This window comes from Electrophorus electricus, chromosome 1 (genome assembly GCF_013358815.1).
Source record: "Electrophorus electricus isolate fEleEle1 chromosome 1, fEleEle1.pri, whole genome shotgun sequence".
Taxonomy (NCBI): domain Eukaryota; kingdom Metazoa; phylum Chordata; class Actinopteri; order Gymnotiformes; family Gymnotidae; genus Electrophorus; species Electrophorus electricus.
The window spans coordinates 399,627-426,350 of record NC_049535.1 but is presented as its reverse complement, the minus strand read 5'-3'; the positions used below and the strand labels follow the sequence as shown (position 1 = coordinate 426,350).

The 26,724-nt window shown below is 44.8% G+C and overlaps 6 protein-coding genes across 8 annotated transcripts; 4 read left to right on the top strand and 2 right to left on the bottom strand.

The window, feature by feature from the left end:
- The first annotated feature begins 1,640 nt into the window (after positions 1-1,640).
- Positions 1,641-6,077, top strand: dnaaf1 (dynein axonemal assembly factor 1). Its single transcript, XM_027012838.2, has 10 exons — positions 1,641-1,751; positions 2,010-2,115; positions 3,280-3,371; positions 3,495-3,716; positions 3,842-4,008; positions 4,122-4,243; positions 4,579-4,745; positions 4,824-5,377; positions 5,590-5,643; positions 5,737-6,077. The coding sequence occupies exons 1-10, from the start codon at positions 1,688-1,690 to the stop codon at positions 5,998-6,000; spliced, it is 1,812 nt and encodes a 603-aa protein (XP_026868639.2). The 5' UTR covers positions 1,641-1,687; the 3' UTR covers positions 6,001-6,077.
- A 548-nt stretch (positions 6,078-6,625) lies between these two features.
- Positions 6,626-9,609, bottom strand: nrn1lb (neuritin 1-like b). The gene is made up of 3 exons (XM_027012808.2): positions 9,577-9,609; positions 8,202-8,386; positions 6,626-8,079 (listed from the first exon to the last, which is right to left on the bottom strand). Exons 1-3 carry the CDS (start codon positions 9,607-9,609, stop codon positions 7,797-7,799), a joined length of 501 nt encoding a protein of 166 aa, XP_026868609.2. The 3' UTR covers positions 6,626-7,796.
- A 582-nt stretch (positions 9,610-10,191) lies between these two features.
- cog4 (component of oligomeric golgi complex 4) lies at positions 10,192-15,756 on the top strand. Its single transcript, XM_027012793.2, has 19 exons — positions 10,192-10,383; positions 10,483-10,565; positions 10,959-11,073; positions 11,275-11,449; positions 11,541-11,734; positions 12,079-12,184; positions 12,433-12,590; positions 12,787-12,845; positions 12,979-13,112; positions 13,205-13,323; positions 13,405-13,571; positions 13,774-13,939; positions 14,212-14,274; positions 14,390-14,506; positions 14,628-14,720; positions 14,817-14,900; positions 14,982-15,083; positions 15,160-15,288; positions 15,420-15,756. The coding sequence occupies exons 1-19, from the start codon at positions 10,219-10,221 to the stop codon at positions 15,552-15,554; spliced, it is 2,364 nt and encodes a 787-aa protein (XP_026868594.2). The 5' UTR covers positions 10,192-10,218; the 3' UTR covers positions 15,555-15,756.
- Positions 15,757-15,890: 134 nt separating this feature from the next.
- On the bottom strand, positions 15,891-17,327 carry thap11 (THAP domain containing 11). Its single transcript, XM_027012797.2, has one exon. It carries the CDS (start codon positions 17,197-17,199, stop codon positions 16,459-16,461), a length of 741 nt encoding a protein of 246 aa, XP_026868598.1. The 5' UTR covers positions 17,200-17,327; the 3' UTR covers positions 15,891-16,458.
- A 474-nt stretch (positions 17,328-17,801) lies between these two features.
- cenpt (centromere protein T) lies at positions 17,802-22,413 on the top strand. 3 transcript variants are annotated; one of them, XM_027012794.2, is made up of 13 exons: positions 17,802-18,060; positions 18,490-18,604; positions 18,689-18,827; positions 18,914-19,007; positions 19,154-19,290; positions 19,636-19,699; positions 19,800-19,948; positions 20,063-20,659; positions 21,060-21,356; positions 21,437-21,533; positions 21,628-21,777; positions 21,857-21,970; positions 22,049-22,413. In XM_027012794.2, the coding sequence occupies exons 1-13, from the start codon at positions 17,972-17,974 to the stop codon at positions 22,176-22,178; spliced, it is 2,172 nt and encodes a 723-aa protein (XP_026868595.2). In that variant the 5' UTR covers positions 17,802-17,971; the 3' UTR covers positions 22,179-22,413. The 3 variants fall into 3 exon arrangements, with proteins under 3 accessions (XP_026868595.2, XP_026868596.2, XP_026868597.2); XM_027012795.2 differs by having other exon boundaries at positions 17,803-18,060; positions 21,866-21,970; XM_027012796.2 differs by lacking the exon at positions 17,802-18,060 and having other exon boundaries at positions 18,518-18,604; positions 18,914-19,050.
- Positions 22,414-23,002: 589 nt separating this feature from the next.
- On the top strand, positions 23,003-26,654 carry gfod2 (glucose-fructose oxidoreductase domain containing 2). Its single transcript, XM_027012766.2, has 4 exons — positions 23,003-23,253; positions 24,145-24,492; positions 24,909-25,087; positions 25,222-26,654. Exons 2-4 carry the CDS (start codon positions 24,240-24,242, stop codon positions 25,891-25,893), a joined length of 1,104 nt encoding a protein of 367 aa, XP_026868567.2. The 5' UTR covers positions 23,003-23,253; positions 24,145-24,239; the 3' UTR covers positions 25,894-26,654.
- The last annotated feature ends 70 nt before the right edge of the window (positions 26,655-26,724 follow it).

Genomic DNA, 26,724 nt, shown 5'->3' with positions numbered 1-26,724 from the left:
ACAAAGCTGGCGAAGGTACTTGTGAACAGAAGACACTGAAATGTTTGTTGTGCAAGGTGAGCAAGAATCAGACAAAAATTTAGAATTTAGATCAGATAACAATTTAAATCTCCTTTTGCCACCTTCTGCCAAATTAAAGCAATGTAGAGATGGACAGGGTGGGAACAGTGGACATGGGGTTGTTTCTGTTTCCCAGATCCTTTTGTAAAATGTTCTAACTCACTGTATATGAAGGGGAAAGGGTACACATTTATATATTAGCATATAATAGTCAAACACCATTCTAAGTCTAATTAATTAAAAATATGTATATCCTCAAGACTAAAACCATGCATCATCTACCCGCTACACAATTAATTAATAAATCGCGCACTGGAGGAAGTTCTAACCATATTAACGATCTTTGCTGTGGCAATTTTTAAGCTCTGTATAATAACTACTTAACAAAGTTAACTAATTACAAACCTTAGACCTCAGTTCAGCAAAGTCAACAACCTGTCTGTGCACAAAACAACTCCAACTCAGTGGTTAAGGTACTTGACTTGAAATCGGAAGGTTGCTGGTTCAAGCTCTGCCACTGCCAAGTTGCCACTGTTGGGCCCCTGAGCAAGACCCTTAGCCCTCAATTGAATTCAGTCATAATTGTAAGTTGCTTTGGATAAAAGTGTCAGCTAAATGCAATAAATAAGCCCTATGCTGGAGAGGCTTCAAAAAAAAAACAAAAAAACAAAAAACGCATGAAGGCACACGGGAAAGCAGGCAAGGTAAAACTCAGGGCTAAGATACACACAAAGGCACGGAGTACAAAGAAATGACAATAATGAAACAAATTAAATAATTCAAACATTCAAACAACGAGCATCCATGACAGGGTTTAAATACATTAAATACTATGGAACGGTTCTAAACTGAAAACATGGGAGATGGAAGGGACTGATTGTGACACACACACCAGACCTCTGATAGAAGGCCTTAGTGTGAAGATAAAAGATACATATGATCTCCTCCACCAGAAGAGTAATTTCTAGTCTTTAGTAGGATCTTATGAACAATAACTAAAATCACTGTGCTGAATTATGGGCAAGAGCTTTCATTTTTAGGCTATTATATTTTCCATCCATTCTCTGACCAAGCATTGTACTCACCAGGTATAATTATTTTTTAATGAAACCACTTTTTCCCCCTTTATAGTACTTTCTGCATACAGTAGGTTGCTTTTTCTTGGGTTAGAGGTCTCTTTCAATTAAGAATGTATTCACCCCATTTAAGCTAATCCATTATTATTAATTATAAGACTGTACAAATGTAATCGCCGTGTAGTGACTTGTTTGCATGTCTCCTCCTTCACTGCAGTAAGACCAATAAAAGGATGGGGTCTAGTTTATCTATCTAAAAACACAGATACTTGTGTAGCTCCATTTTGCAGAATATTCTGTACATGCTGTAGGTTGTGCAAGTGTATGCAATCCTCTTGTTAAACTAAAAAGAGATATACATCTGGTGTTAGCCTACATTACACACAGTGCAGCGGGTGTCTCTATGGAAACATGGCAAACTTACTGGTCTCTATAGAAACAAGGCAAACTTTACTTGGTGTTTGTAATTTAGCTAGCTAGCTGTCTAGCTATTTATTCCTCGTACACACAAGTTAACTTACGTCGTCTGCTGTCAGTGCATCAGCTCCAAAATGCGAACCCAGCGGAGAGATTCCCCAGAGCCCCGGAGCGGAGAGCCCGAGTCCCCCACACCAGGTTAAACGAGCCAGCTCATCTTCTCTTTAACATTATTCTACCGAGCCTGCTAACGGCCCGGGTTTCCAGAAGCGTCGCAATGTTAAGATCACCTTAACGAGACAGAGTTCGGTGAAACACTCGCTCTACCGCGCACAGACGAGCTTTGGTCTACGATGCGTTTGGGAATCCCAGCCCTGGTCACATATCTAGATTGCTACATTATTTCGTTTATGTTACGTTGCCTATAACTAAAATATGACGGTTGTTATCTCCAAGACATAGAACATCAGCAATCAGAAGCGGATGTTTCAGAAAACAGTACCGAAAATGGTCAAATGAAACCTACAGCATCGGATACCGAGAGAAAACCTTCAGGTCCCAGGTAATGTGGCACTCACAGAAACATGTTCTACAAAAGCATCGCCACTTTACCAGGCAGGTTATTATAGGTGTATTTCATAGGTGTACAGTTAACTAGACTGAACCACATAAGAGAGGAGCTGGACCTTTCCAGAACGACCCAGTGTGTCTGACGGTTTTCACTCCGACCAAGGCAGAGAAAAGTTGTTGATCACTAACTGAACAAGAGATCAGGTGCTACTCCTGCTGGGTTGGAATGAAAACCTCTACGCCCTTTTGCAGAATACACTCCTCACCACTGACATGGGCTCACTGTACAAGATTCTCGTGAAGTAGCAGGTGAATGTATATACACAGCAAAATCCCCAGTGCTGAACAAACACCGGCAGTAACTTCAGCTCAGTCCATCTGGATACAAATAACACTCAGAGTTTAATTCTCCTTATTCTGAAATTAGCACACACACACACACACACACACACACATAAAACAAATGTCTAAGTCTAAATGTAAGGGTTTGCACCAGGTTGAGGCCCCTTCCGGCCACCAGAGGATGACCTCGATTCAGGCACACTACTAATCAGGCTTGGTGCCCAACAGCTGTGCTAGAGCTATATAAGCCCAGTGACCCAGTCACTCAGGGTCTTTGCTAAAGTTTTGAGCCAAGCTCCTAGCTTGGGTATTGAGGTTTGTGAGCCCTTCTGCCACACCTCTCTTCTGATCTGCGAGAGTGTCTGTGTTTTTACACGTCACTTTCCCAAGGCTCCCCTCAGCCTTTAAAGTTCCCCCCTGTTTTCTGGTTTTGTTTGGGAAGTTTTAGTTTGGTTTTCCCCAGTGCATCGGGGCTGCCATTCTTCCTGTGGTGTCCTTTGTTCTCCCTTTTTCCACACTTGGGGCGGTGGTTAGTTTTTCCTCTCGTTTTGTGATCCTCCATTCCTTTGAAGCATAATATACACGCAAGTCATTTTGATGGCCGCCACAGTCTAGCAGGAGTTCGTTTGCATTGCAGCAAAGCAGCTGGGGTTCAACTTCCCAACCTTTTGGTTTTTTACTTCTCTTGTTTTGCCTGTTCTAAGATCGAACTGTTTTGCACACGAGCCCACCATCATTAAAGCGTGGTAGCTCACCCAGTAGGCTGTCGGTTTGAGCCCAATTACACTAAACGTCTTTCTTTGTTTTATTTTAGAATCACAAAGGAGTTTTTAAGGAACCACTGCAAACAAAACAAACTGTACCTCACGCCAAGTCTGAATGACACCCTATACCTCCATTACAAAGGTTTGACTTTCATGTGTAGGCTACAAGCTTTCTTTTAGTCTATCTAAGCTTTGTTGTGACCATTTGGTTTTTAATACATAAATACAATAGTTCCTACATGTCAGCATCATGTGTGTCTGTCAGGTTTTTCTGTTATAGAAAGCTTAGAGGAGTATACTGGTTTGCGATGCCTCTGGTTTGAGTGCAACGGGCTCCAGAGAATCGAGAACCTACAGAATCAGACAGAGCTGCGCTGCCTGTTCCTACAGCAGAACCTCATCCACACCCTCCAGAACCTCGACCCACTGGCCAAGCTCAGCACACTCAATGTGTCCAACAACTATATCAGGGTCATCCAGAACATATGTAAGTACACACACACACGGTCAAGCATTTCCCAAGCCATCAGTTCTGCCTACAAGCTTGTCGCCTTGTTCCCCAGTAAACATGTCTCCCTGTCCCTCTTAACATTTGCATTTCTGCTTTTGCAGCTTGCCTGAGAGAGCTGACTACACTGCAGATCTCCCATAATAAACTGGAGCGTGTGTGCGATGTGGAGGAGCTGTGTCACTGCCCCTCTCTCAGTGTTCTTGACCTGTCACACAACCAGCTCAATGATCCAGAAATGATCACTGTACTGGAAAAGATGCCAAATTTGGTACATAGATACAGAACCATGTGCTAATGCACTACATGAGAGAATGGATACTGACTGAATTATGAGCTGGAAAAAGGCTGGAAAGACAGCTAATAACTATTTATTTATTTCAGAGAGTGCTAAACCTTATGGGTAATGAAGTCATAAAGAAAATTCCAAACTACAGGAAGTCACTGATTGTTCGGTTAAAGCAACTAACATATCTGGATGACCGACCTGTGTTTCCAAAGGAAAGGTACGCACATCGGAGCTGTATGAAAGACAGGGAGGACAAGGCCTTACTCTGAAGTGTGCACAGCCGAACAACACGTGTTTTCATGCTGCCATTCATGCAGTGTCAGGGGGCAGAGTCACACCGGGAGGACTGCCCTGTAGCATCACCAGGGATCAAATTCATGATCTCTGGATGATGGAGCAAATGCAGCATTTAAGGGTGCAACAGCACACTAATATATGTCGGAGTATCTGGTGTCTGCATATATATAATACATCATATTGTCACAATACACAGAAATCATTTAGTGTGATTGAAGGTATTTTTCTTAACTTTGCACATGCATCGCTGTGCAGGGCTTGTTCCGAGGCCTGGGCCACTGGGGGGCTGGAGGCTGAGCGAAGGGAGATGGAGCTCTGGCAGACCAGAGAGCGGAGGAAGATCCAGGACGGTCTGGATGCTATGGCAGCTATCAGAGACAGCGCGCTAAAGCGGAGACAAGCTGAGGAGCAACAGGAGGAAGGTGTGAGGAAACACAGTCAGAGGACAGCCTTTTCTCCTTGTCTTTCTTCTAACTCTTATACTTATGATTTGCCTTCAGGAATCTTTGAGCCTCAGAGTTCTGCTGTAGATCAGAACAGGCTGCATGAGGATGCTAACCTGGCTACATTAAAAACAGAGCAGACTGACCAAGATGAGCACAATTCATTAGCATCAGAGACAGCATCGGATAACAGAACGATACAATCTGCTTCAGCGCAAGCAGAGCAAGATCAGACTAACCAATCAGGAGCAGACGAGGAGCCTAATCTACACTCCGCATCAAGACTGAAGCAGATTCCCCAGGCAATGTCAAACGCGAATGAGGTTGATCAAGCAGCGTGTGAGACGGAGGAGGTTCCTCAGTCAGAGGTCATTCTGCCTGCAGCAGTGCAGTCAGGACAGGGGATGAGGAAACAAAGCCAGGAGAGGATGCCTCCTGTGAAGTTAACACCAGGAGATCAGAAGAAGATACACAAAGAACCATCTTGGTTAAAATCTGAGTCTGAAGATCTGCTGCTGATGCCTGGCAGAGATGGCCCTGTCACTGAACTGATCCCAGATGATGAAATAGAGACCATCATCCTGTCTGACCCTCCATCACTCACTATCAATGTGAGTCAAGCTCTTGCATCCTAAATATTCACCTCTGCTTAAGGAATACCTTAATCACGGCATTGAGGGTTGAGCGTTAGCTGTGAGAGGTTTATGGACACTTTCTTGCTAGAACAACAAAACGTTGGATTTGATCTCCAGGTATACACTTTTAGCAGTAATCATGGACACACGCTTTGGTTGGTAACTTCTCTTTGGCTTCTTGTCCATAGGATCTGCCTGATCTGGAGGATGTGGATACCAGATACATACCAACAGTTCCACAGGTAGAGAACCATCGCAACCATACGCAGTCTAATAATCAGCCTACAGAGGTTACCTTCTACTTGCTGCCTTTTCAAAATGTATTTTTTCCCCAGGTGTTCCACCCAAAAATCCAGGTCGTGTCTGGTACTGACAGCGACTCCGACCTAGAACCCACTTTGTGTGACGGGCTTCAGAGAAGCTTCAGGTTTCCAGAACAAGCCCGGCTCATTGGTGTCTCAGCTGAAAGAATGTCAATCAGAGACAATGATTGTCTTCCATCCAACCAGATAGCACAGGCAGTGGACCCTGAGGCAGGTGATGCCCTGCCCACAGCAGAAGAAAACACTAAAAAAAGACTTATTGAAGAGCTAGACTGACACACACACTGCTGCTTATTTGACTAAAGTTGCGATTGTTTCATTATTAATATCTAAAGGTTTTTATAAAGGTTTTACTGAATATTATTAGAAAAGCTTTAATAATAATAATAATTATATATATATATATATATATATATATATATATATATATATATATATATATATATATATATATATATAAAATGTTGTAGCACCACAAACAGAGACATTCATAGTTCTTTCTGTTTGTTTTTGTTTTGTTGTTGTATTATTTAGCGCGCTGTCATTCATACATTGTAACAGTTTCATTAGATGATGTGCCTGTACAGTCACATTACTAATGCCAGTCTGTCTCTGTCCTAAGGGCTGACTTCATGATCTGTTATCATCGCAATTTATATTATCCTCAGTCCTCATCTTAAGGAGCCGTTTAGAAGAGACTACTAAAATTACTATCTAAGACCTGATGTCACTCGAATATATTATGCAATGAATACAAAGCAAAACATGTATAATAAAGTGCTACTGAAATCTGTCCAAACACATGACTGGTACTAGGACCATGCGGAAAAGTGGATTTGAGCGTGTGATGTTCCACGTTTTGTATTCTGATTGGTGTTTGTAAACGTGCTGTGATAGCTCGTTCTGGACATGTTGGTAATGACGGATAGCTCGTTCTGGACATGTCGGTAATGACGGATAGCTCGTTCTGGACATGTTGGTAATGACGGATAGCTCGGTCTGGACTGGTCGGTAATGACGGATAGCTCGGTCTGGACTGGTCGGTAATGACGGATAGCTCGGTCTGGACTGGTCGGTAATGACGGATAGCTCGGTCTGGACTGGTCGGTAATGACGGATAGCTCGGTCTGGACTGGTCGGTAATGACGGATAGCTCGGTCTGGACTGGTCGGTAATGACGGATAGCTCGGTCTGGACTTGTCTCACTGCACATGGGTGGCACTGGAGCTCCACTGGAGGTTATAACAGCTAGAGGGAATGCCTGACAGCTTTAGTGTACACAGTAGAGTCATGTCGTTTTCCTCTTTGCTAGCTCTTTGCTAACTCATTTTCTAAGTGAAGTAATATTTGGGATGTAGTTTTCTGGTCTGAGCTGACAGACTGAACCAACAATATTTTGTCAGTGTCAAAAAAACAAGCAACTGCAATCGAAAAATCCAACTGAACACACTTTATTTAGCAAAATAATGTAAACACAGTAGTGAACACTGAGAATGGAGAAATACTGTAATTTTTACAAATAACCTTAGACACAGATTTTATAACAAACGAGTTATGCTGTATGAGCAGACTAAAAAAGGCTATCCTATCTAATAAAACTAACGTAACCTGACTAAGGGGAAAGATAACATGACTAACTCAACCTAAAAAAGTCTATCAGAGCTCTGATCAGGTGTGGGCTCAGCACCTGAGTGAAAGAGAACATGAACACACAACAGAACTGAACTGGGAGAACACGCCTATCCTTGTGCACTGCACTGTTAGCTGTAAAGCAGTAAATCTGTGGGGGTGTGGCTCACAACGTGTGATGGCAGGAACTGCCTACCCTGGGGCTTAAAATATGTTTGACATGATATTCTATTGTCTACAGCAAAAACCAAAGTCAATTAAATTAAGACTAACAACACTGAGTGTCAAAATTAGCAGCTTCTGCATATCCAAATTCCATACCACAGATTACAATTAAGGATCAGATGTTGTGAAACCGAGTTGTTGTCTTGAATATCTTACGTTATATGTATTATTTTAGGGGTTTGTTGTCATCACTAACCAGTTTGGTCTGCAGGGATCTCCTATTGGAGCAAAAGAAGAGAGATGCAAACTAATAGCAGCTGCAGAGAGTGGGTGTGGTCAATGTAAGCAGCGTGCCCCTTTAAAGACTCCTGATTGGTGCTGTCTGAGGTGTGGGGAGTGGTCATGATGGCGTCCTGAGTGCGGCCGGCACACCATTCATAAAGGTTGCCAGAGAGTTGCATCCTGCGAGACTCCGCCCTCAAGGATTCCCAGATGTCTGCAGCATCACCTGAGCAGCGGGACAGCACGCCGCTCACACACATCTGGAAGTCGTCCCAAGATCTGGCATAATGCAGTGCTTCCATTATCTTGTTGCACAGTAATATGTCACACATTATTTTATATGCCATCTTCTAATTTCTTTTTATTTTATATACTATATGTGTGCCTGTTTGTGTGTGTACCTGCAGATGGCGGTGATGTCCTGAGCATTGTCTGGCTGACTGCTCATGTTGTCCCCCAGAGTAACTAAGCACTCTGCAAATCCCCTATACACAGATCTGCATGGAGTAGAAACTGCGGCCCCCAGCACAGAGCAGCAGAGACCTGACAGAGACAAACAGGCTGAGAGAGAGACGACGAGGGGATGCTACCGTAAAGTCTTTTCACAATGCATTCAATGTGTATCATTTAGACCATGCCCTATATGTTTAATGTAATTCTAATATATTTATATACTTACTGTATACTTACTGTTCAGACTGCATATGAATAAAGCAAGACATTTATTTATGCTCAACATTGTTGGCACCTTTTACTGTCGGATTGCATGTGCAAATTACATGCACAGACTACATGTCCAACTGGAGCATTTTAGCCTTGCTGAGAAAATGTGATGTTTTAGAATTTATGTCTGAATGTTGAGATGCTCTTAATTTTGTATTTAACACCATCTCTATTTTGTTCTATGTATTTTATCTATATGTGTTGGGGGTGCTAATGTGTGTGTGTGTGTGTGTGTGTGTGTGTGTGTGTGTGTGTCACCGGAAGAATGAGGGCTTTATGACTGCATGTCTGAGCTGCTCTGTGGTGGAAAAACTGCTTGTCTGTGATGGTTAATCTGGGGATTACAGCCAAAGGCCAAACCTTCCCTAATCCCACTCCATAGCTACTCACACACATCTTTCTCATTTTTCTACTTTCCACTGTCCCTGTCATTCACTTATTGTGTATGAGTGTGAAGGTGTTTGTGTTTATTGTGTATGTGTGTAAGTGTCACTCATTTGCATTCCATTATGATGAGAGCTGCTGTAATAATTTCTTGATAAACATTGAAACTTAGAGTCATTTACTTCATTTATTACATTATTTATCTCATTACATTAAAGGAATTCCTACTCTGGAGTGAGTTCATTAATCTGAATGCATTCATTATTGATTTTCCAATTTGAATTTTCTGCTCAATTCAATTTTTATGATTATCTATAAACACTAGCACATATAACTTATAGCTTGATTATGTTCTAAGCACAGAGAGGCTACTTTGCACTCCAACAGCAATATTTCTAAAAATATACTTACACTGTAATATAAAATAACAATATTAATTGATTTAACAAGATATAAACTTGAATTATTGTGGCCATGTTGGCAGAAACACACAGGATGGTCTGCAAGAGTTGTACTCACTGAGGCAGAATGAGAAGAACATCTGATGCATTCTGTTGCAAAGCTCAAATCTTGAGTTGTTGACCCCTAAGACAGCACACCCTATATGCACTGGAAACCAGAGCAATGTGCTGACAGACTCCAGCACTCCCAAACAGAGGCGGTTCTGGCCTGTGCTGGTATCTCATCCACTCCAGTAGCCATGCTAATGGAATACAGCAGGGAGGATTTTAGAGGCATCAGATTATTAAAAAAAAACAAAAAAAAAAACACTGGGATTAAAGATCATTTCCGGTTGCTCAGAACATAATCGCTGAAAAAGAACGATAACTCCACAAATGTCTGCAAGCTTCACAGCATTTGATCTATGAAGCTGTGCTCTCTCTCTCTCTCTCTCTTTTACACATATCAAAGGAAACTCCATAACTGGAGTAAGAGTTTCAGCATTTCATTAGTCTTCACTTCAGCATCCTCACGCACTGGCATGGCTCACACAGGACCTAGTTATTTGAGTGACAGGTGTGGAATCTTCTGGGAGAGGAGGGACTGTCTCCTCTCTCTCAGACGCTCTCCGTCACACAAGCCCTAGTTCGAAACCTCTTTCAACTCTTTCTATTTATATCCATTTAAATCCTACAAGACAAACAAATTAGATGACTAAATTCAACCTGGTGTGTGAATTCAACCTGAACTAATATAAATTCTTCTTGATGAGCGCTAGATGGCGATATTGCTGGCTGTTAGATCGGCGTGTATCGAAGAAGAAAGTAAGTAATGCGGAAGTGACGCCGTTTGTGTATATGTGGGTTTGTGATGGAGGAAGCGGGGTCTCCGGCGCACGGTCGCGGTGGTCCAGCGGGGCTGTCCGGTACACCAGGGGATCCAGCGGGGCTGTCTGCCGTCCGGACCGAGACCATAGAGACTCTGACGGAACTGGAAGACCTGGAGCGCGTGTATGCGCAGCTGTGCGCTGAGGAGGTAACCGGACATTAGTGTGAGGTGTAGTTGGGAGCCAAGAGCTCAGCATGACGGGCAGCTCAGCTCATGTAGTGACATGACAGATTAATGTTCCTGCAGGCGGATGTGCAGAGACAATTGGAGACCCTTGCTGGGCAGCAGAGTAACATCGAAACTAAGATGCTGGTTCTCCAGAGAATGGGGTGAGTGGGTTGTACCGAACAGCAGCAGCATCTCTTCAGTCTGCGGTATTTCCATGCATTTAGTAAATTTACAGTTATGACTGTAAGTCATAAGGGTTAATAGCTTTGCCCAACAGTGGCAGGGCTTGAACTAGCAACCTTCTGATTACTAGACCAGTACCTTAACTGTTGAGCCGCCCCTACCAGGGTGTTTGTCATACTACGCTGACTCCCCAGTCAAACCATATCAGACAGGCTCTTATTTCTGTATACTGAAAGTGCTGTCATTGTAATAACACATTTGCTTTGTCCAGTGCAATTGTATTTGGATCCTCTGTGAAATGTTGTTAGGTACAGCATGACTCTTTGGTGTCCATGTTTCTGTGGCCTGTTCTGTGTGTGTGTGTTTCTCAGGCCTAACCTGCAGCTGATTGAGGGTGATGCTGAACAGTTGTCTGGTATGATCAACTTCACTTGCAGTCTGGCAGAGAATGTGAGCAGCAAAGTCAGACAGCTGGACCTTACCAAGGTGATCTACACAGTTACTAACCCCCCCCCCCCCCACACACACACACACACACACTCACTAACCCCCCACCCCCCACACACAGTGATCCATACACACTCTCACTAAATCCACACACACAAGCGGCACTGAACTGCTTCAAGGTTGAAGAACATGAATCACTTGTAAAGCATGAACTGAACAGAAACTGTGTGTTTGTTTCAGCAAAGGCTGTACCAAGCAATCCAGCGTGCAGACGATATTCTGGATCTGAAGTTCTGCACAGATGGAGTCCAGACTGCCATGCGTAACCAGGACTACGAGCAAGCAGCTGCACACATTCACCGATACCTCTCCCTCGACCAATCAGTGATTGAGCTGAGCAGACAGGGTGGAGAGAGTGAGTCTCATCTGTTATAATGTCCCACATGTGCATGACACACACTGCAGTTTTCTCCTGGGTTAATGTCTGCTGCTATGTTAATCTGCAGGCACTGCAGTGGATGCCAGTCTTGCTCTGCTGCAGGAGGCGGAGCTAAATTTGAAAGCTCTGGTTACTAAGCGATTAGAGGAGGCAGTTGCTACAAGCGACCTGCCTCAAGTGGAGCGCTTCTTTAAAATTCTCCCCCTGCTTGGACTCCATGAGCAAGGACTTGCCCAGTTCTCCCAGTATCTCTGCAGCCAGGTGTGTGGGTGTGTGGTGTGGGTGTGTGGTGTGGGTGTGTGGTGTGGGTGTGTGCACGTGGGTGTGTGCACGTGGGTGTGTGCACGTGGGTGTGTGCACGTGGGTGTGTGTTGTGTGCACATGGGTGGGTGGGTGTGCGGGTGGGTGTGCGGGTGGGTGGGTGGGTGTGTGCACATGTGTGGGTGGGTGGGTGGGTGTGTGCACATGGGTGTGTGTGTGCACATGGGTGTGTGTGTGTGTGGGTGTGTGGTGTGGGTGTGTGTGTGGGTGGGTGGGTGGGTGTGTGCACATGGGTGTGTGTGTGTAACTCTTTCTTATCTCCTGGGGTTCCCCGTCCCTCTCAGTTGGCGTGTAAAGCTGAGCAGAATCTGCTGGTGGCATCGGGCTCTGACGTGAGCGAGCGCCGGGCTCCCGTGGTCTACGCCGACACCCTCACGCTGCTGTTGGAGGGTGAGGCTACATCCATCTTTGTGTTGTGAATCCTACAGTACCATTCCAGGCTGTGGGATGCCAGAAACAGTCTGCAATTTTTTAATAAAACATGGAAAAATGTATAAGGGAAAAAACAGCATGTTAGTTTGGATGTTTCTGGGCTTATGTGGTTTATTATTTTGGACTATTACCTTACTGCACTCGTAGTAATATATAAGGGCCGCACCATCAAATCTACATATAATGAACCAGGACTGAATTGTTAGGCATCGCTCGGATTGTGGAGACTCACCAGCCTATTGTGGAGACGTACTACGGCCCGGGACACCTCTACTGCCTCCTTACACACCTTCAGAGAGAGTGTGATGCGCAGGCACAGAAAGTGGTGGACAAGTTCATTCAGCAGCGAGACTATCGCAACAAGGTACACGTGTGTGTGCACTGGTTTTGGATCTTTGTGTAATTTGTTGAAGTTCTTTAACAGGTTTTTTTTTTTTTTGGTTCTTGAATTAACTTTGTTCTTGGTGATGTGTGAGAAATCATCTCTGTATCTGTAATTCCACTGTAGTCCTGCCATCTCTTTGTCCAGTTCCTCCATGTCTGTACTACTGTGTCTGCAGTTCCAGGTTGTGCAGGGCAGCATAATGAGGGTGGGGCCTGCTGAGAAGATTGAGCCCAGGTACGATTCACATGCCTCCTGCATGTCTCCTGACTGACAGGATAAATACTGCAGTGGAAACTTGTGTGTGTGTGTGTGTGTGTGTGTGTGTGTGTGTGTGTGTGTGTGTGTGTGTGTGTGTGTGTTCATTCAGAGAGCTGGATCCAGTGTTGTGTGAGGTCACCCTGATGAACTCCAGAGCTGAGCTGTACCTGCGTTTTTTAAGGCGCCGCATTGCAGCAGATTTTGAGGTCATAGATGCAGCAGCCCCAGAGTCACTTGTTTCTGGTAAACACCAAACATCTCACTCTCACCCAACATCTCACTCTTGCTCATGTTTAGTGGTGTGTGAGTTTAGCACATGTGGGGTTGTGTTGCAGAACACCAGCAGAGTTTGGAGCGCCTGCTGAAAGACTGTCAGCTCAGTCGCACCATGCAGGAGCTGATTGGCTTCTACATCCCCATGGAGGAGTACTACATGAGAGAGACTGTCAATAAGGTAATGCCCAGTAGGGTGAGATCTACACCACTTCACTGAACTCCAACGCGAGTGTGAAGAGTAACGTTGGCCTTTGCCCAGGCGGTCGCCATGGACACAGCAGAGGTGGGTCAGCTGAGTTCCAGCATGGTGGATGATGTGTTCTATATCGTGAAGAAGTGCATCAGCAGAGCTCTGGCCAGCGGCAGCTCGGACTGCGTGTGTGCCATGATTAACCACGCCATTAGCGTCCTGGAGACAGACTTCAGGTGAACCAGGCAACGCATACACTATAGTATTGTCCATGTCTGGAAAGTGTGCTTGAGCTTGAGAAAGACGCTATATAAATGTGACTACTACTACTACTACTACTAATGTGTCAGATCAAGATCCATCCTTGCAATCTGTGTGTAATCCTGTATGTACATAGCACATGCATAACACTGTGCGTGCGTGTGTGTGTGTGTGCAGGGAGGTGCTGGTGTGTAAGCTGCGTGCAGGTTACCCAGCCAGTGCGCTGCATGACCTGCAGCGAGGGGTCAGCAGTGCTGTCAGTCTGATGCAGAGCAGCTTACAGCATGGAAAGATTCAGACCCTGGGCATCGAGAGCCAAGAACAGGCCAAGAGCACCTACCTGGTGACCAGCACTCCTCTAGGCACCCCTACACTCCTCTATGCACCCCTATATTCCTCTATACACTCTACGCACCCCTACACTCCTCTACGCACCCCTACACTCCTCTATGCACCCCTATATTCCTCTATACACTCTACGCACCCCTACATTCCTCTAAGCATCCCTATATTCCTCTATACACTCTACACACTCTACACTCCTCTACACACTCTGTACTCCTCCACACACCTGTACACTCCTTATCTCCCATTACTGACTGCCTTTTTTTTCAGGTGACTTTGAATAACGTGGAAATGTGCAGTGAGAATATCAGCACTCTCAAAAAGAACCTGGAGGTTTGTCTCCTACTATAACCTATTATTTGTAATATTCTTATATTATGGTTAGTTATTGTCATAAATGAAAAGTTAAAAACTGAAAGTTAATAAGACATGTTGCTCGCTCTCTCAGAGTGATTGTGCCAGGCTGTTCAGTCAGGGGGTGGGTTCAGAACATGCTCAGGCCAAGATTGACAGCTGTCTCTCAGATTTGGTGAATACTTCCAGCAAGTTCAAAGATCTCCTCCAGGTCAGAAACTGAGCATTGGCTTGTGCGTGTGTGTACCCATCTGTGTCTGAAGTTCACATGTATCAAAAATGGAATGTTTCAGAATATTTCCTTGTGTGTATTTGTGCTTATATTTGAGTAGGAGGGCCTTCAGGATCTGAATAATACAGCGATCAAGCCACAGGTGAAACCCTGGATTACCAACTTCCTGTCAGTCTCACATAATATTGAAGAGGTAGGACGCTGGTGCCAGCTGTACATAGATCATCATACACCACACGCGTTTTCAGTGTTTCAGCTCCTCTGAAAGGCGTTTCAACTCCTTTCCCAGGGAGAGTTCAGCGAGTACGAGGCCAACGACCCCTGGGTTCAGCAGCTTGTGGTGCAGCTTGAACAGCTCATGTCTGAGTTTAAGGTATGAAATCTTCAGTCTTGTTCACTGTGAAGCAATCAGGGTGAAATCTCATCCTCCTCCTCCTCCTCCTCCTGTCTGCAGGCCAGTCTGTCTCCACTGATCTATGATACTTTAACTAGCCTGATGACCAGTCTTATCGCCATGGAGATGGAGAAGACTGTTTTTAAGTGTACATTCAGCAGGGTGAGTCTTTTTTCTTCCCCTCTCTCTCTATATGAGTGCTGCCTAATCTCCACACTGTTATCCATCCCTCATACAGCTGGGGGGGCTGCAGTTCGATAAGGAGTTGCGTTCACTGGTTGCATATCTGTCCTCCGTCACCTCCTGGACCATCCGGGATAAATTTGCACGTCTTACTCAGATGGCAACGATTCTGAACCTGGAGCGGGTGTGTGGTTGTTTACAACGAACTATACTGATTATTAACAAGCTCCTGGACCCCAGTTTTTAAAGTCATTGATATTTGGTTTCATTTTATTTTGAGAAACATGTAATTGAGTTTTTGTTTGTTTGATTGAGGTATCGGAGATCCTGGATTACTGGGGGCCAAACTCAGGACCCCTCACCTGGCGTCTCACGCCTGCCGAGGTCCGACAGGTTCTGGCACTCCGAGTAGACTTCCGTAATGAGGACATCAAGAGACTCCGTCTTTAATATACACAAACACACATACGTGTGCATGCACACACACTTACTGACCAGTCATGTAGGACACTGTCACCTAGCCCTGTTGTTTGAACTTTAGTATAGGTGAAAGGGTTAAATCATGGGATCCTTCTTTGTAGATTTGTGTACAGACTTTGCCTAAAAGATTCTGTCTTTTGAGTAAATAAATTGCTACTGTTTTTACTGATAACCCATTTCTATGTCCCAGTCTTTGATCGAATGTTGATCTCTGCAGTACGGTTCCTAAAACGCAACAGAACAGGAGATCTACCTGTTGTGTAAAAGCTCCATAAACATTCTGAATGATCAAAAAGCCATGTCACATTACCTTGTTAGAAAATACCTCTACTGTAGCATTTATTTAAGAAACTACAAAACCAGTGTTACAAGAAATAGACCTTCAAATGATGAGTCTTTTTTTCCCCCAGTTCATCAGTTGTTTCAAACATCATGTGAGGACCCCTTGGTTTGGAACAAATCCACTCAGTTATTCCACTCAGAAACTTCAAAATAAAGGAAGTTAATTACTCAAACTCATGAAATGCCTTCACACAACGAGGAACAGTCTGTGTGAATGAAGGCTGTGTTTATTTCATATCAGGAAGCAGTTGGCGAATTTCGAGTTGCTGCAAACAAGAAAATCTCCCTTTCTCACAAACAAAAAAGAAAAAAAACCAGTCTACACTGAAAGTGTCAGTCCGAGCTGCGCGTTTGGACAGTTCAACGCGCGTGTACATGGGTCTGGTCTTGCGCTCCGGTCTCGCACGCCGCCTACATACTGAATGTGTAAATCGTCTAAAAACAACAGAAATCGGCCGATCAGATTAACTACGATAAACGGCGGCTGTGCTCGCTCGCACCCACGGGTCTTTGTGCAGACAGGTATGCAGTCTCAGACTTTCTTCCGAAGCGCAGCAGCAGCGGAGAGCATACGGTCCCTCTCGCGCACCTCCTCGTGCAGGCGCGCCTCCGTGACGCGCAGCTGGTGGATGGTGCTCTTCATCTCCTTCATCTTGATCTCCATGAGCGCGATGATGTCGCGCTGCTCGTTCAGCTTCCGCAGCAGTTCGGCGGAGGTCGTGCCGTTGGTCAGCGAGTACGAGTGGTCCTCTCCGCCCAGCGCGAGGCACGGCCCGGCCTGCACGGGCCCTTCAAAATCCTCAGCGTGAGGGAGCACGCTCGTGCAGGACGCGTCTGCCGCTGCGGTCAGGTCCACGGGACTGATATACTGGCCGTTTTGCCCAATTTGCACCACGCTGGGGTCGCTTGCCTCCGCGTCGGCTGGAGCGGGGTCGCTGGAGAGCGAGACTACGCTCGTGATGATGGGCACGACCGCGGACACCTTCCTGCTCCGGCCGCGCCGGCTCCGCCTCTCGTTCACCCCGCGCAGGGGGAACAGAGTCGGGACGCGTATAGTGTACGTCTTCCTGCCCCCGGGGAAGTGCACGCTGCACACCCGGTGCCCCGTCGTGGGCTGGAAAGTACTGAAGCAGCCGCTCACCCCGGCCCGCGAGATGTTCTTCAGCCAGATCTCGCGCTGAGTGGGATCCTTCGGGAAGGTGTAGAAGCGCAGCTCGCGGTCCCGGTGGGAGTTATTGTAGCATCCAGGCACGCAGCACGTGAACCCAGGCATGATGGGGCGGGGGTGTCGCCAGTATTTCAACAATCCTGCACAAGTTTTGCTAATTTGGTTTTGTTTGGTTCCTTCGCGTGCTGTTAGCGAGACCCGCGGCCTAGAAGCGGAACTACACGTCCCACAATGCTTACGACATCCTGTTTTGGTTTCAAAGCGGGTTAACGGAGCAAAGTCTGCGTGAAAATGCGCATTTAGTCTTATACGCGCTGGGTGGGATACGTGGTGTCCGTTTAAAATTACGTTGTTGAAAAGTGTATTACAATTAATGTTGTATTTTAGACTCTACATATGACGCACGCCTAGCAGAATTTGTACGAGACACTCGTGTAATCTCATTAAAAATACAAACTTTTTTTCATTGCGCATTACCTTTTATTATTGCGGCACTAAAGTAAAAGCAATTAATATCTAATTACGTAATACAACTAAAAGACGTCTGTTGAAGTAGAGTAATAAATTAAGCAATATTTATAGCGCTAAAACCTACAATAAACTGCTCTGAAAGAACAGATGTATACAATTCCCCTCTAAATTATTGCATATTAACCTTGCAGTAAACCCCGGAAATGCAATTACAAAACTACATTTCCCATGAGCCACTCAGGAGCGCACATCCGGGCGGGAGAATGCGTCATTAGAACTTCGTTTGAATGTGTCGTCTCGTAAACTACATTACTACGTTTCCTGGCGTGTTGTGTGTCGAGCAGCTTTATTTGCCGTGTTTTCAGGTTTTCTAGTTTTCTAGTGTTCAGCCGAGCGCTCAGCGCGGATGGATCCGGCGGAGGAGGACGTGTCTGCTCGGGTGTTGCTGAGAAACGTGCTGCGCTCGCAGCCCTCGCGCTCCCCCCTCACCAGGAGGTGCAAATAAACAAAACTTCGCTTTTAAATAACAGCATTCGAGATGATATGTCGATATGTCGCCACATTTACTTACGCTAAGTAGTTGGCGTTAATCGGTTTAAGTTGGCTAGCTTAGTTAGCTAGCTGATAATTCAGTGTCGTACAGAACACAGAAAAGGTATTGTTAAGACTCCCAGAAGAAAGGTTGTCCCATAGAAAGATATTTTGCGGTTTGGATTTTGTTTGTGGGTCTTAATGGGTTTTTATTGTGTGTGTTTTTTGCACTTGATTTTACACTAGTTGTTGACTATTGTTACTGACATTATGTAATGGTATATATTTGTGGCCTAAGCATCATCACAGGATCATAGTCCACACACATGAAATGAATAACATTAAGTTTTAACACTATATCTTGACTGCATAGTTTTGTTTTGTGTCTTGCAGCGTGTCCCGTGAGCAGGTTTTGGGTCTGCGGAGAACCCCCAGAGGAAAGAACAGCTCTGGCCTCCAGACACCACAGCTCACACTCCGACACAAACTCAAACAGAAGCTCCATGAGGTAAAACTGCACACATGCACGTTAATGTTTTGTGTTTGATGCCTGCTTTTGAAAGCATGCCTTAACATTTGCTTTTGATTCCAGACTGCCACCCAGTCACCACTCCCTCCCAGCAAAAGGCCCAGATCTATGGGCAGGAAGGGGAAGACTACGGCGGCATCTTCTGCGCTGTGCGACACGGACGTCACACCTCGCCGCCTGCTCAGAGGCTTCATCCAGACGGGTGGGTGCGGGCTACCGTAGCGGCGTGATCGCCGTTTAGCTGTGTTGGATTTGCTCGTTGTGTGACTCTCGTGAGATGTCTTTCAGAGGCCGAGGCGTCTTTGCTGCTGTCTGGACAACCTGCACTGCCAAAGGCACACCTGCAACCTGCAGAAACAAGTAACCATAGCAGCAGACAAAGGTGTGCCTGTAAACAACCACAGCAACTTTGACTTGAGACCTAAGTTTGTTTCTTGAGACTTTTCATACCTACATAAATTACAGAATAAAAATAGTTGATAACATTTGTTGGTTAACTGGTCTGTGTACTGGTCTGTCTACTCTCAGTGAAGGGGGAAATGGCTTCGATTTGCCTGACTTGGCCACAGAGCCACTGAGTCATGTGATCAGGGGGATGAGTCGTAGGAGGCCTGCGCCCACCTTCAGTGTATCAGCCTTTGAGAAAGAACTGGACCAACAATCAGGTACCAATCTGCAACAGATATTAAATTAGCCTTCTATATTATACATGCAAATACCATAATAATCCATAGGAATTTAGCCATTTAACACCATAATGCCAATCCAGAAATGTTATTTGAGTGTGGGGTTCTGTTCTGTATGTCTGTAGCTACGTCATAATTTGTTTCCAGTGTGATCCTTTAGGCCCAAACTATATATTGATTCTTTTTTTTTAAAAAAATTTATTTATTTATTTTTTACTACTATATTTGCTCAAGTCCTTGATGTACTACATTATACAGACTTGCACACTTGAGAGATCCCCAGGTTGCATAAGCATGCTTTGCTCATTTTCTGTGTCTCCCAAGGTGAAGGAGAGGAGAATCATGAGAACACAGATGTGACCGAGAACCTTTCAGCTGGGACCAACAGGTGAATGCTCACACAGCACACAGCTGCTCGGATGGTCAGGACATCGGTGATGGAGGTAGTGCTTGATTTTAGTGTGTGTGTGTGTGTGTGTGTGTCACAGTGTCCTGAGTCTTACCTTGAAGACCCCGTTTGTGAGTGATTGCACTGAGAGGGCAGGTTTGCAGCGAAAGGCTGCCCAGAGGAAGAAGCCCTCTGTGCATGAATTTGACGAGGCTGTAGAGAAACAGCTGGAGAGGCATCGCAGTGAAGGTTTGACACAGCTGCCTAGCAGAGACATTATCCATTACAAACCCTCCCCTCACACCACACTCACACTCTCTCGCTCTCTCTCCTCACACTACTCTCACCCCCTCTTTGTTCCAGATTATACAGTAGTGCAGGCCCGAGGAACTCCTGCCAATCAGAGTATCCAGGAGTTCACTCTTGGCTTGAGCAGTGTCGTCATGAGCAACACGGAACTTTATGGACAGCTGGCAAGCTCCGCTACTGAGCTGAGAGAGAAGGACGGGGCTTCAGAAAACAGGCGGGAGAAAAGTTTCGAGGCAGAGGCGAAGGGAGATGAAGAAGTAGATAAAGAAAATCTAAACGTTCTAGAGGATGATAAACAGAGTGAGCATGTGAGTGAAACATCTAAAACTGAACCAGAGCCTCTGCAAGAGATGGAATACGCAGAACCAGCATCTCAGTCACAGGAAGAGAAGGTGCCTTCATCAGAAGAGAAGGATGCAGCCACTCTGAGTCCTGATGAGAGAGCGCTGGCTCCAACTCAGATGATGGCTGAGGAAAAGGAGATGGAGCAGACAGAAGTGGAAGGCATGGACTGGAGAGGAAGTGTGAACGAGGGCCTCGTATATCAACTATCGGATATACAAATCATCTGGCGAGACTCCCACTCCGAAGGCGGAGGCATCCTGCCTGGAGTAACAGCAAGTGGGAGTGGGAGGACGAGTACTGGGGCAGGTCAGTACACCACAGAGAATGGTAAACACCAGTCAACAGTATATACGGTTACATTTATGGCATTTAGCAGACACTCTTATCCAGAGCCTCTTCTAAAGGTGCTTTAGTTGTCTACTAGTTGTCAATGCTGAAACCCAGAACCAGAGATACAATATAATATATACAATAGAATACAACACAAATCGAGAGCAGTTACTAAACAATAGAGGTCAAGTGTAAATTAAAAATCTTACAAGTTCCTGATTAGGTTTGTGTTTTTCTAAAGGATGAGTTTTCAGTCTGTGATTGAAGACAGCAAGGAACTGTTTGGACAGTCAGTGGGAATTCATTCCACCAACTGGGAACTGTATGGTTATTGTAGAGTCTGAATTGTTCTGGGAATTTGTGTGTTTGTATGTAGAACTGCAGAGTTTCACTGGCGTTATTCCAGAGGAGTCCCTTGCATCGAAGGACCCAAGTCCTAGCCCTCCTCCACTATCTGTCTGCCCTTCACCTGGGACATGCCACACCATCTTAGCAGAAGTGGATGATGGGAAGGGTGTTGCTGAAAACAATGTCAGCAAATTAGAGATTATTGATGGAGATGTCAACCAGTCAGAAGACGAGATGGTGCCATCTCCCAACCACCTTAGCCCTGCCCCGCACTTTCCAGCGGTTCAGGAAGAGCAGGAGGATGAGGAAGATGCACAAAGTGAAGGTAAGATCTCCATAAACACAACCTGAGAGTTATAAGTGAACATTGTCATGTTTAGTGGCTGTTTCTGTTTGTTCTTCCAGAGCTCTCCATGCAAACCCCTGCTTTCATCAGACAAAGAAAAGAGGTGGCAAGTCCCAGTGCAGTGGCTTCACCGATTGCATTCAGAACTCTCCCTGGGTAACTGACTGTAATGGTCAAAGACATTTGCACTTACATTTACGTTTCCTCAGATAGAAACCATTAAGCCCTCTGTCTGGCATTCCCTCTTCAGACCTGCCGGTGGGGTGGTGAAGCCCCGCCCCAGACAGAAGCGTCAGACCGAGTCTGATAATGTTCTCCCAAAGAGTTACGTTATGAGCGTTTTTAAACACTTTGCCAAAACCAGGGTGGCCAGTGACGTTTACCCAGTCATCAATGACATGTAAGTGATCATTTTCCTGTAGCTTAATGATGAGTATTGTTTATCTTTAAATTGAAAATTTTTTGTGTGTGTGTGTGAGACACATCAGACTCCAGAAGTACTTCAGTCGTCTAGCTGATGATTTGGAGGTTTATTCTGCACATGCCAAGAGGAAAACCATTGAAGTTGAGGATGTTGAGCTCCTAATGAAGAGGTGTGTTGGACATTTGAGTGACTTAAAAAAAAAAAAAAAAAAAAACAGCATCTGAATGACGTTTGTATCTGTCTTTAGGCAGGGTTTCGTGACTGACAGAACCCCACTCACTGTGCTGATTGAGAAGTTTTTGCCACTTGAGTACAGGAAGCTTCTCATCCCCGTAGCAACCAGTGGAAATAAAGTCATCCCCAGTCAAAAGAGATAATTTAAAAACAAACAAAAAAAAAAAACACCACTTCTCTTCCATATTTCTTTAGAACATGTTTTCCCTAAATATAAACTTTTTTTTTTTTATTTTGAATGGTGTATTTTTATTAAGATATTTCTTACCTTGGATTCACTAACGTTACAAATAGACTGGAGGTGTCACAGTTTTACTTTTCTGATCAGGTCTGATGTTATATAATCTTCCCAATAAACTTGAAGTATATTGTTGGTAATAGCTGGTCATTGCACACCTGTGCTAAGTAACTGGGATAAAACTGGCCGTGGAACCAGTAAAGATGAGAGGTTTACAACACGCGCTACAACCTACTAGTGTTTAAGCACTTTAATGACAATTGCTTAATAAAGAAAATAATGTTTTATACGGAAGACCTAAAAGGCCGTAGATTTCCATCTTTTTATTCCTTTTTACCGTGATAGTTAATTTTATTAGTTTAAACGAGACCTCTTAATTTCATTATTACGACATAATGTTTTCTCGTGAAGAAAAGGAATAATTTTATCGTATCCAGAAAACGAATCTTTATTTTCTATTTCCATTTTTATGTCGTGGTTATGCAACACATAATTCTAGATCTCAAAAAGAAAAAAATTAACTCATGCTAAAAAGGAGTAAAATAGGATGCAGTTAAATGACCTTTTATGGCTTCCATAATTTTACATGGTTTCGACCAATGCATTATTTCATCATTGGTGTATCCACGAAGTTTAAGTTCTATTATAGGATGTAGTTATTCAGCCTGGGCGGGGAAAACAATATTCAACGGGACGTGATGCGCATGCGCAAATGGTATGCGTGAGCAACCCATTACACTTAGGAGTTTCCCGGTTTGGGATGAGCAGGGTGAAGACGCATACACCAGTATACATTACTATACACCAGTATACAACTCCTCTGCCCCACGGAGGAGACTCAATACCGCACTGGGACTAAAGCTGAGGAAGAGCGTAGGTCCTCGCCTGCCTACAGACGGCTCGAACATCTGCAGGCCCACACCTCCACATAGCTCCAGGTTTACCTGCTTTAGTGGAGGAGTCGGAAAGAGTCGGTTTAGGTGAGTAAACTCCGACATGAACGTTCATCATGGCTGTGGTAGCGCTGAAAACAAACCTGGAGCAGCTCAGTCCCGATTACACAGCTGGGCTAAATTAGATTATATTAGTTAGGTTAGTTAGATTAGGGGCAGGTTACATCAGGTCCGGTAGTAAACGTTAGCGCCTACGCGTCGTTTTGTCCAACTTTTTCACACCAGCTAGACTCCTTGTTTTGTGACTTTTAGACAACAAGCTCGCTAAGGTTCTTATATCGAGTTTAGATGCGTTAGCTTTAGCTTTGGTAACCTAACAGCGACGCTACATAGCCAGGTTAGCTGTTAGCGAGTGCATTTTGTCATACAAGTAGTTAAGTTATAATATCTTTATACCAATACCAACAAAACACACTGAAGAGTGGCTACTTTCCAGGGGAATAACTTACTACAAACCAGACATTCAGTGCCTTCAGAGTCCTTGACCTGAGGCCAATATGATAACAAAAGTATGTTGGGTTTTTTTTTTCCTTGTGAACGTGTCGCAACCTTGGATGTCAGTGACTTTTACAAAACGTGTTTTCGTTGTCGTGGGTAGTTGTGCGGGCTTTAGTGCATCCACCCCGACAGCTGGTAGTGCTTTTGGAACTAGCTAACTTTGCTCCTATGTCCTATCTGAACAGGTTGGGAAGGAGCTTAATTTTAGCTTGTATTTAGTTTGATCCTTGTCTGCTGTGTTCAGACAGGTACATGTTTTCCACGCTGTATAGATTGTTGCTGTTGATTACCAAAACTGCATTGTCTTTGAAATTTGCAATGTTCTCTGGTTCCTCTTTATAAGTTGTAACGGCACTGGTTCGCAGGTGTGATATGTGATATCAGTTGCGTGTGTAAACCTAATATCTCCTCTTCCCCCAGGTTTGCTTGGAGTGTTTAGATGGCATTAACGTAATGGCAGAGAATTAAAACCAGTGGGCTTGTGAGTGTGTTCTCTGCCTGTGCACATCGGCATCATGTTGCCGGGCGTGGGTGTATTCGGAACCGGGCGGACTGTCCGAGCCCTGGTACCGCTACTTCAAAAAGAAGGTTTCCCTGTTCAGGCGGTTTGGGGCAGGACTCGAGAGGAAGCTGAGTGTCTGGCCAATGAGCTGGACATTCCCTTCTCTACCAGCCAATCGGATGATGTCCTTCTGCATCCAGAGGTCCACCTTGTCTGCATACTCACACCGCCACCACACACTCGCCAGATAGCTGTGAAAGCATTAGGTAAGACTTCACACGCTCACTTTATCTTAACCATCTGTGTACTGAGCGGATTAGGTTGGGTTCCTTCCTGGACCCCACCTGACTGAATACTTTACCAAACACAAACATGGAACTGCTGCTCCGGGGAATAGCTTCCTCAGTGCTCATGGAACATTTCCTGAACTCAACCATGCTTGAGTTCATCGGGATTAAGAGATTTTGCTGATAGGATATGTTCCTCAGGAGGAATGCTGTGAAACTCCTTTACATAACTGCACTTTTATCAAGCTGTTAGTTCTTCACGTAATGAAAGTACTGAACTGATTTAACTGTTCACAAAAAGATTGTTCTTTTTTTCTTATTACTAACATAAGAGTTCATTCTGTGGTTCATGTAAGCAGACAGACATTTATGCTTGTTTGTGTCTGTGTCTGCAGGGATAGGAAAGAATGTGATCAGTGGGCAGGCAGCTACACTAACGGACGCCTGTAAGATGTTGACGGCAGCACGCTACTACCCTCAGCTCATGAGCATCATAAACAATGCCCTGCGCTTCCTTCCTGCCTTCATCCTGATGAAGCGTCTCCTTGGAGAGGGTTACTGTGGGACATTGCAGGTGCACGCAGTTTCATGGCTGTTTGAAGGGCTATAGGTTATTTTGCATACATTTGTAATCTTGTCCTTCAAAAATCCATTGTGGATGTGAAGACAAGTCAGTTAAAGGTTTAACATGTTTTCTTTCTTGGACAGGTGTGTGAGGCGCGGGTATATGGAGGCTCGTTGCTTAGTCAGTCATACGGCTGGGCGTGGGAGGAGCTGATGGGGGGCGGCGGCCTTCATACGATTGGTTCCTGCATCATTGACCTCCTGAGCCACATGACGGGCGAGCGAGCCGTGCGTGCGCACGGAATGCTGCGGACCTTCGTGCGCCAGGGTGGCACAGGAGGCGGCATCCGCTCAGTTACAGCCGACGACTATGCCTGCTTCCAGCTGCTGATGGGTGGGGGCATTGTCTGCAGCGTTACGCTGAACTTTAACCTCCCAGGTGCCGACCTGCATGAGGTCATGCTGGTGGGGTCATCTGGGAGAATAGTGGCCCGTGGAACCGAGCTGTACGGCCAGCGTAACACCGTGCACCACGAGGAACTTCTTCTAAGCAACAGTCCGTCAGGGGCAGGGCCTGCGGTCATGGGAATGATCGCTATGGTGACACAGTTACGGATGTCTTTCCAGGCGCAAGATGACAGGCGATCGTGGGCTCGTCATCCGGTTTCCATGGCAGCTACTTTTGAGGACGGGCTGTACGTTCAGACCGTCGTCGATGCTATCAAACGGTCAAATCGCACTGGAGAATGGGAGGCTGTAGAGGTCAGGAACCACGATGTAGATCCCAACCAGAACCACAGAACTCCTACAAACTAAAGCAGAAAAACAGGCACAACTATTCTACATTTACCGTCCACTTTCTGTTTAGACTCAGAACATTGGTTTGATTTTATTCTGAAAGTGTAAAAAAAAAAACACTCGGTGCAAACAATTTTTTTTGTTGCTGTTTTCTTGACTGGGACTTATGAAACACTGTAGTCACATCACTGGAAGCAAGTTTTTATTATAGTTTTTGTATCCGTTTTACCGTAGCCTACAAGTTCAGCTGTGAAAAAGGTCTGTTATGCATTTTATTTGCACAGTTTTAAAAATGAATAACCATGTAATACATGACAGGCCAGAATATTTTGACACTGACAGTGAGGTTTGATGCTATTATTTTGAATAAGACGTCATGCTGTGTTGGCTAAACCAGAGCTTTAGTGGTTCGGGAGAGGTGAAGAATTGTTATGTTCTATATATTATCTTATGATCTCAGCACTGCTGTATGTTTGGGGGACTCGCCAAAGATGTGTAGCAGTAATGGAGCTTCACCTATGTGACTGTAATGTACTTATGGCTGTGACTTGTAGTCTACTGATAGTCTCTTAGAAGCTAATATTTTAATAAGCTGCAGAGTTTGCAGAATGTATTTAAGTTTTATTTGAGGATTTTAATCATTGTCTGCACTGTTTAAGGTGTACATGGGTATGTGTGTGTATATATGTGACTATCATCACACAAATGTAGTGTATCTGTGAATACCAGAGAGGTCAGTAACTTTTCTTTTATGGTTTAATAAATGTTTTCCTAATTTAATAAAATGGTGTTGACTTATTGTGTTGTACCTAAATTAGGATACAATGGGTAGTTTTGTTTTTTAAGAGC

Coding starts and splice junctions, on each gene's coding strand:
- dnaaf1 (XM_027012838.2), top strand. CDS start 1,688: ATGCGAACCCAGCGGAGAGATTCCCCAGAGCCCCGGAGCGGAGAGCCC. Junction 3,372..3,494: donor CCTATACCTCCATTACAAAG/GTTTGACTTTCA, acceptor TGTGTCTGTCAG/GTTTTTCTGTTATAGAAAGC. Junction 3,717..3,841: donor CAGGGTCATCCAGAACATAT/GTAAGTACACAC, acceptor CTGCTTTTGCAG/CTTGCCTGAGAGAGCTGACT.
- nrn1lb (XM_027012808.2), bottom strand. CDS start 9,609: ATGGCTACTGGAGTGGATGAGATACCAGCACAG. Junction 8,387..9,576: donor TGGATGAGATACCAGCACAG/GCCAGAACCGCC, acceptor ACTTTACGGTAG/CATCCCCTCGTCGTCTCTCT. Junction 8,080..8,201: donor GACATCACCGCCATCTGCAG/GTACACACACAA, acceptor GCATTATGCCAG/ATCTTGGGACGACTTCCAGA.
- cog4 (XM_027012793.2), top strand. CDS start 10,219: ATGGAGGAAGCGGGGTCTCCGGCGCACGGTCGCGGTGGTCCAGCGGGG. Junction 13,113..13,204: donor CCCAGAGTCACTTGTTTCTG/GTAAACACCAAA, acceptor GTTGTGTTGCAG/AACACCAGCAGAGTTTGGAG. Junction 15,289..15,419: donor CGATTCTGAACCTGGAGCGG/GTGTGTGGTTGT, acceptor TGTTTGATTGAG/GTATCGGAGATCCTGGATTA.
- thap11 (XM_027012797.2), bottom strand. CDS start 17,199: ATGCCTGGGTTCACGTGCTGCGTGCCTGGATGCTACAATAACTCCCAC.
- cenpt (XM_027012794.2), top strand. CDS start 17,972: ATGGATCCGGCGGAGGAGGACGTGTCTGCTCGGGTGTTGCTGAGAAAC. Junction 19,008..19,153: donor AACCATAGCAGCAGACAAAG/GTGTGCCTGTAA, acceptor GTCTACTCTCAG/TGAAGGGGGAAATGGCTTCG. Junction 21,971..22,048: donor GTTGAGCTCCTAATGAAGAG/GTGTGTTGGACA, acceptor ATCTGTCTTTAG/GCAGGGTTTCGTGACTGACA.
- gfod2 (XM_027012766.2), top strand. CDS start 24,240: ATGTTGCCGGGCGTGGGTGTATTCGGAACCGGGCGGACTGTCCGAGCC. Junction 24,493..24,908: donor GATAGCTGTGAAAGCATTAG/GTAAGACTTCAC, acceptor CTGTGTCTGCAG/GGATAGGAAAGAATGTGATC. Junction 25,088..25,221: donor GTTACTGTGGGACATTGCAG/GTGCACGCAGTT, acceptor TTTCTTGGACAG/GTGTGTGAGGCGCGGGTATA.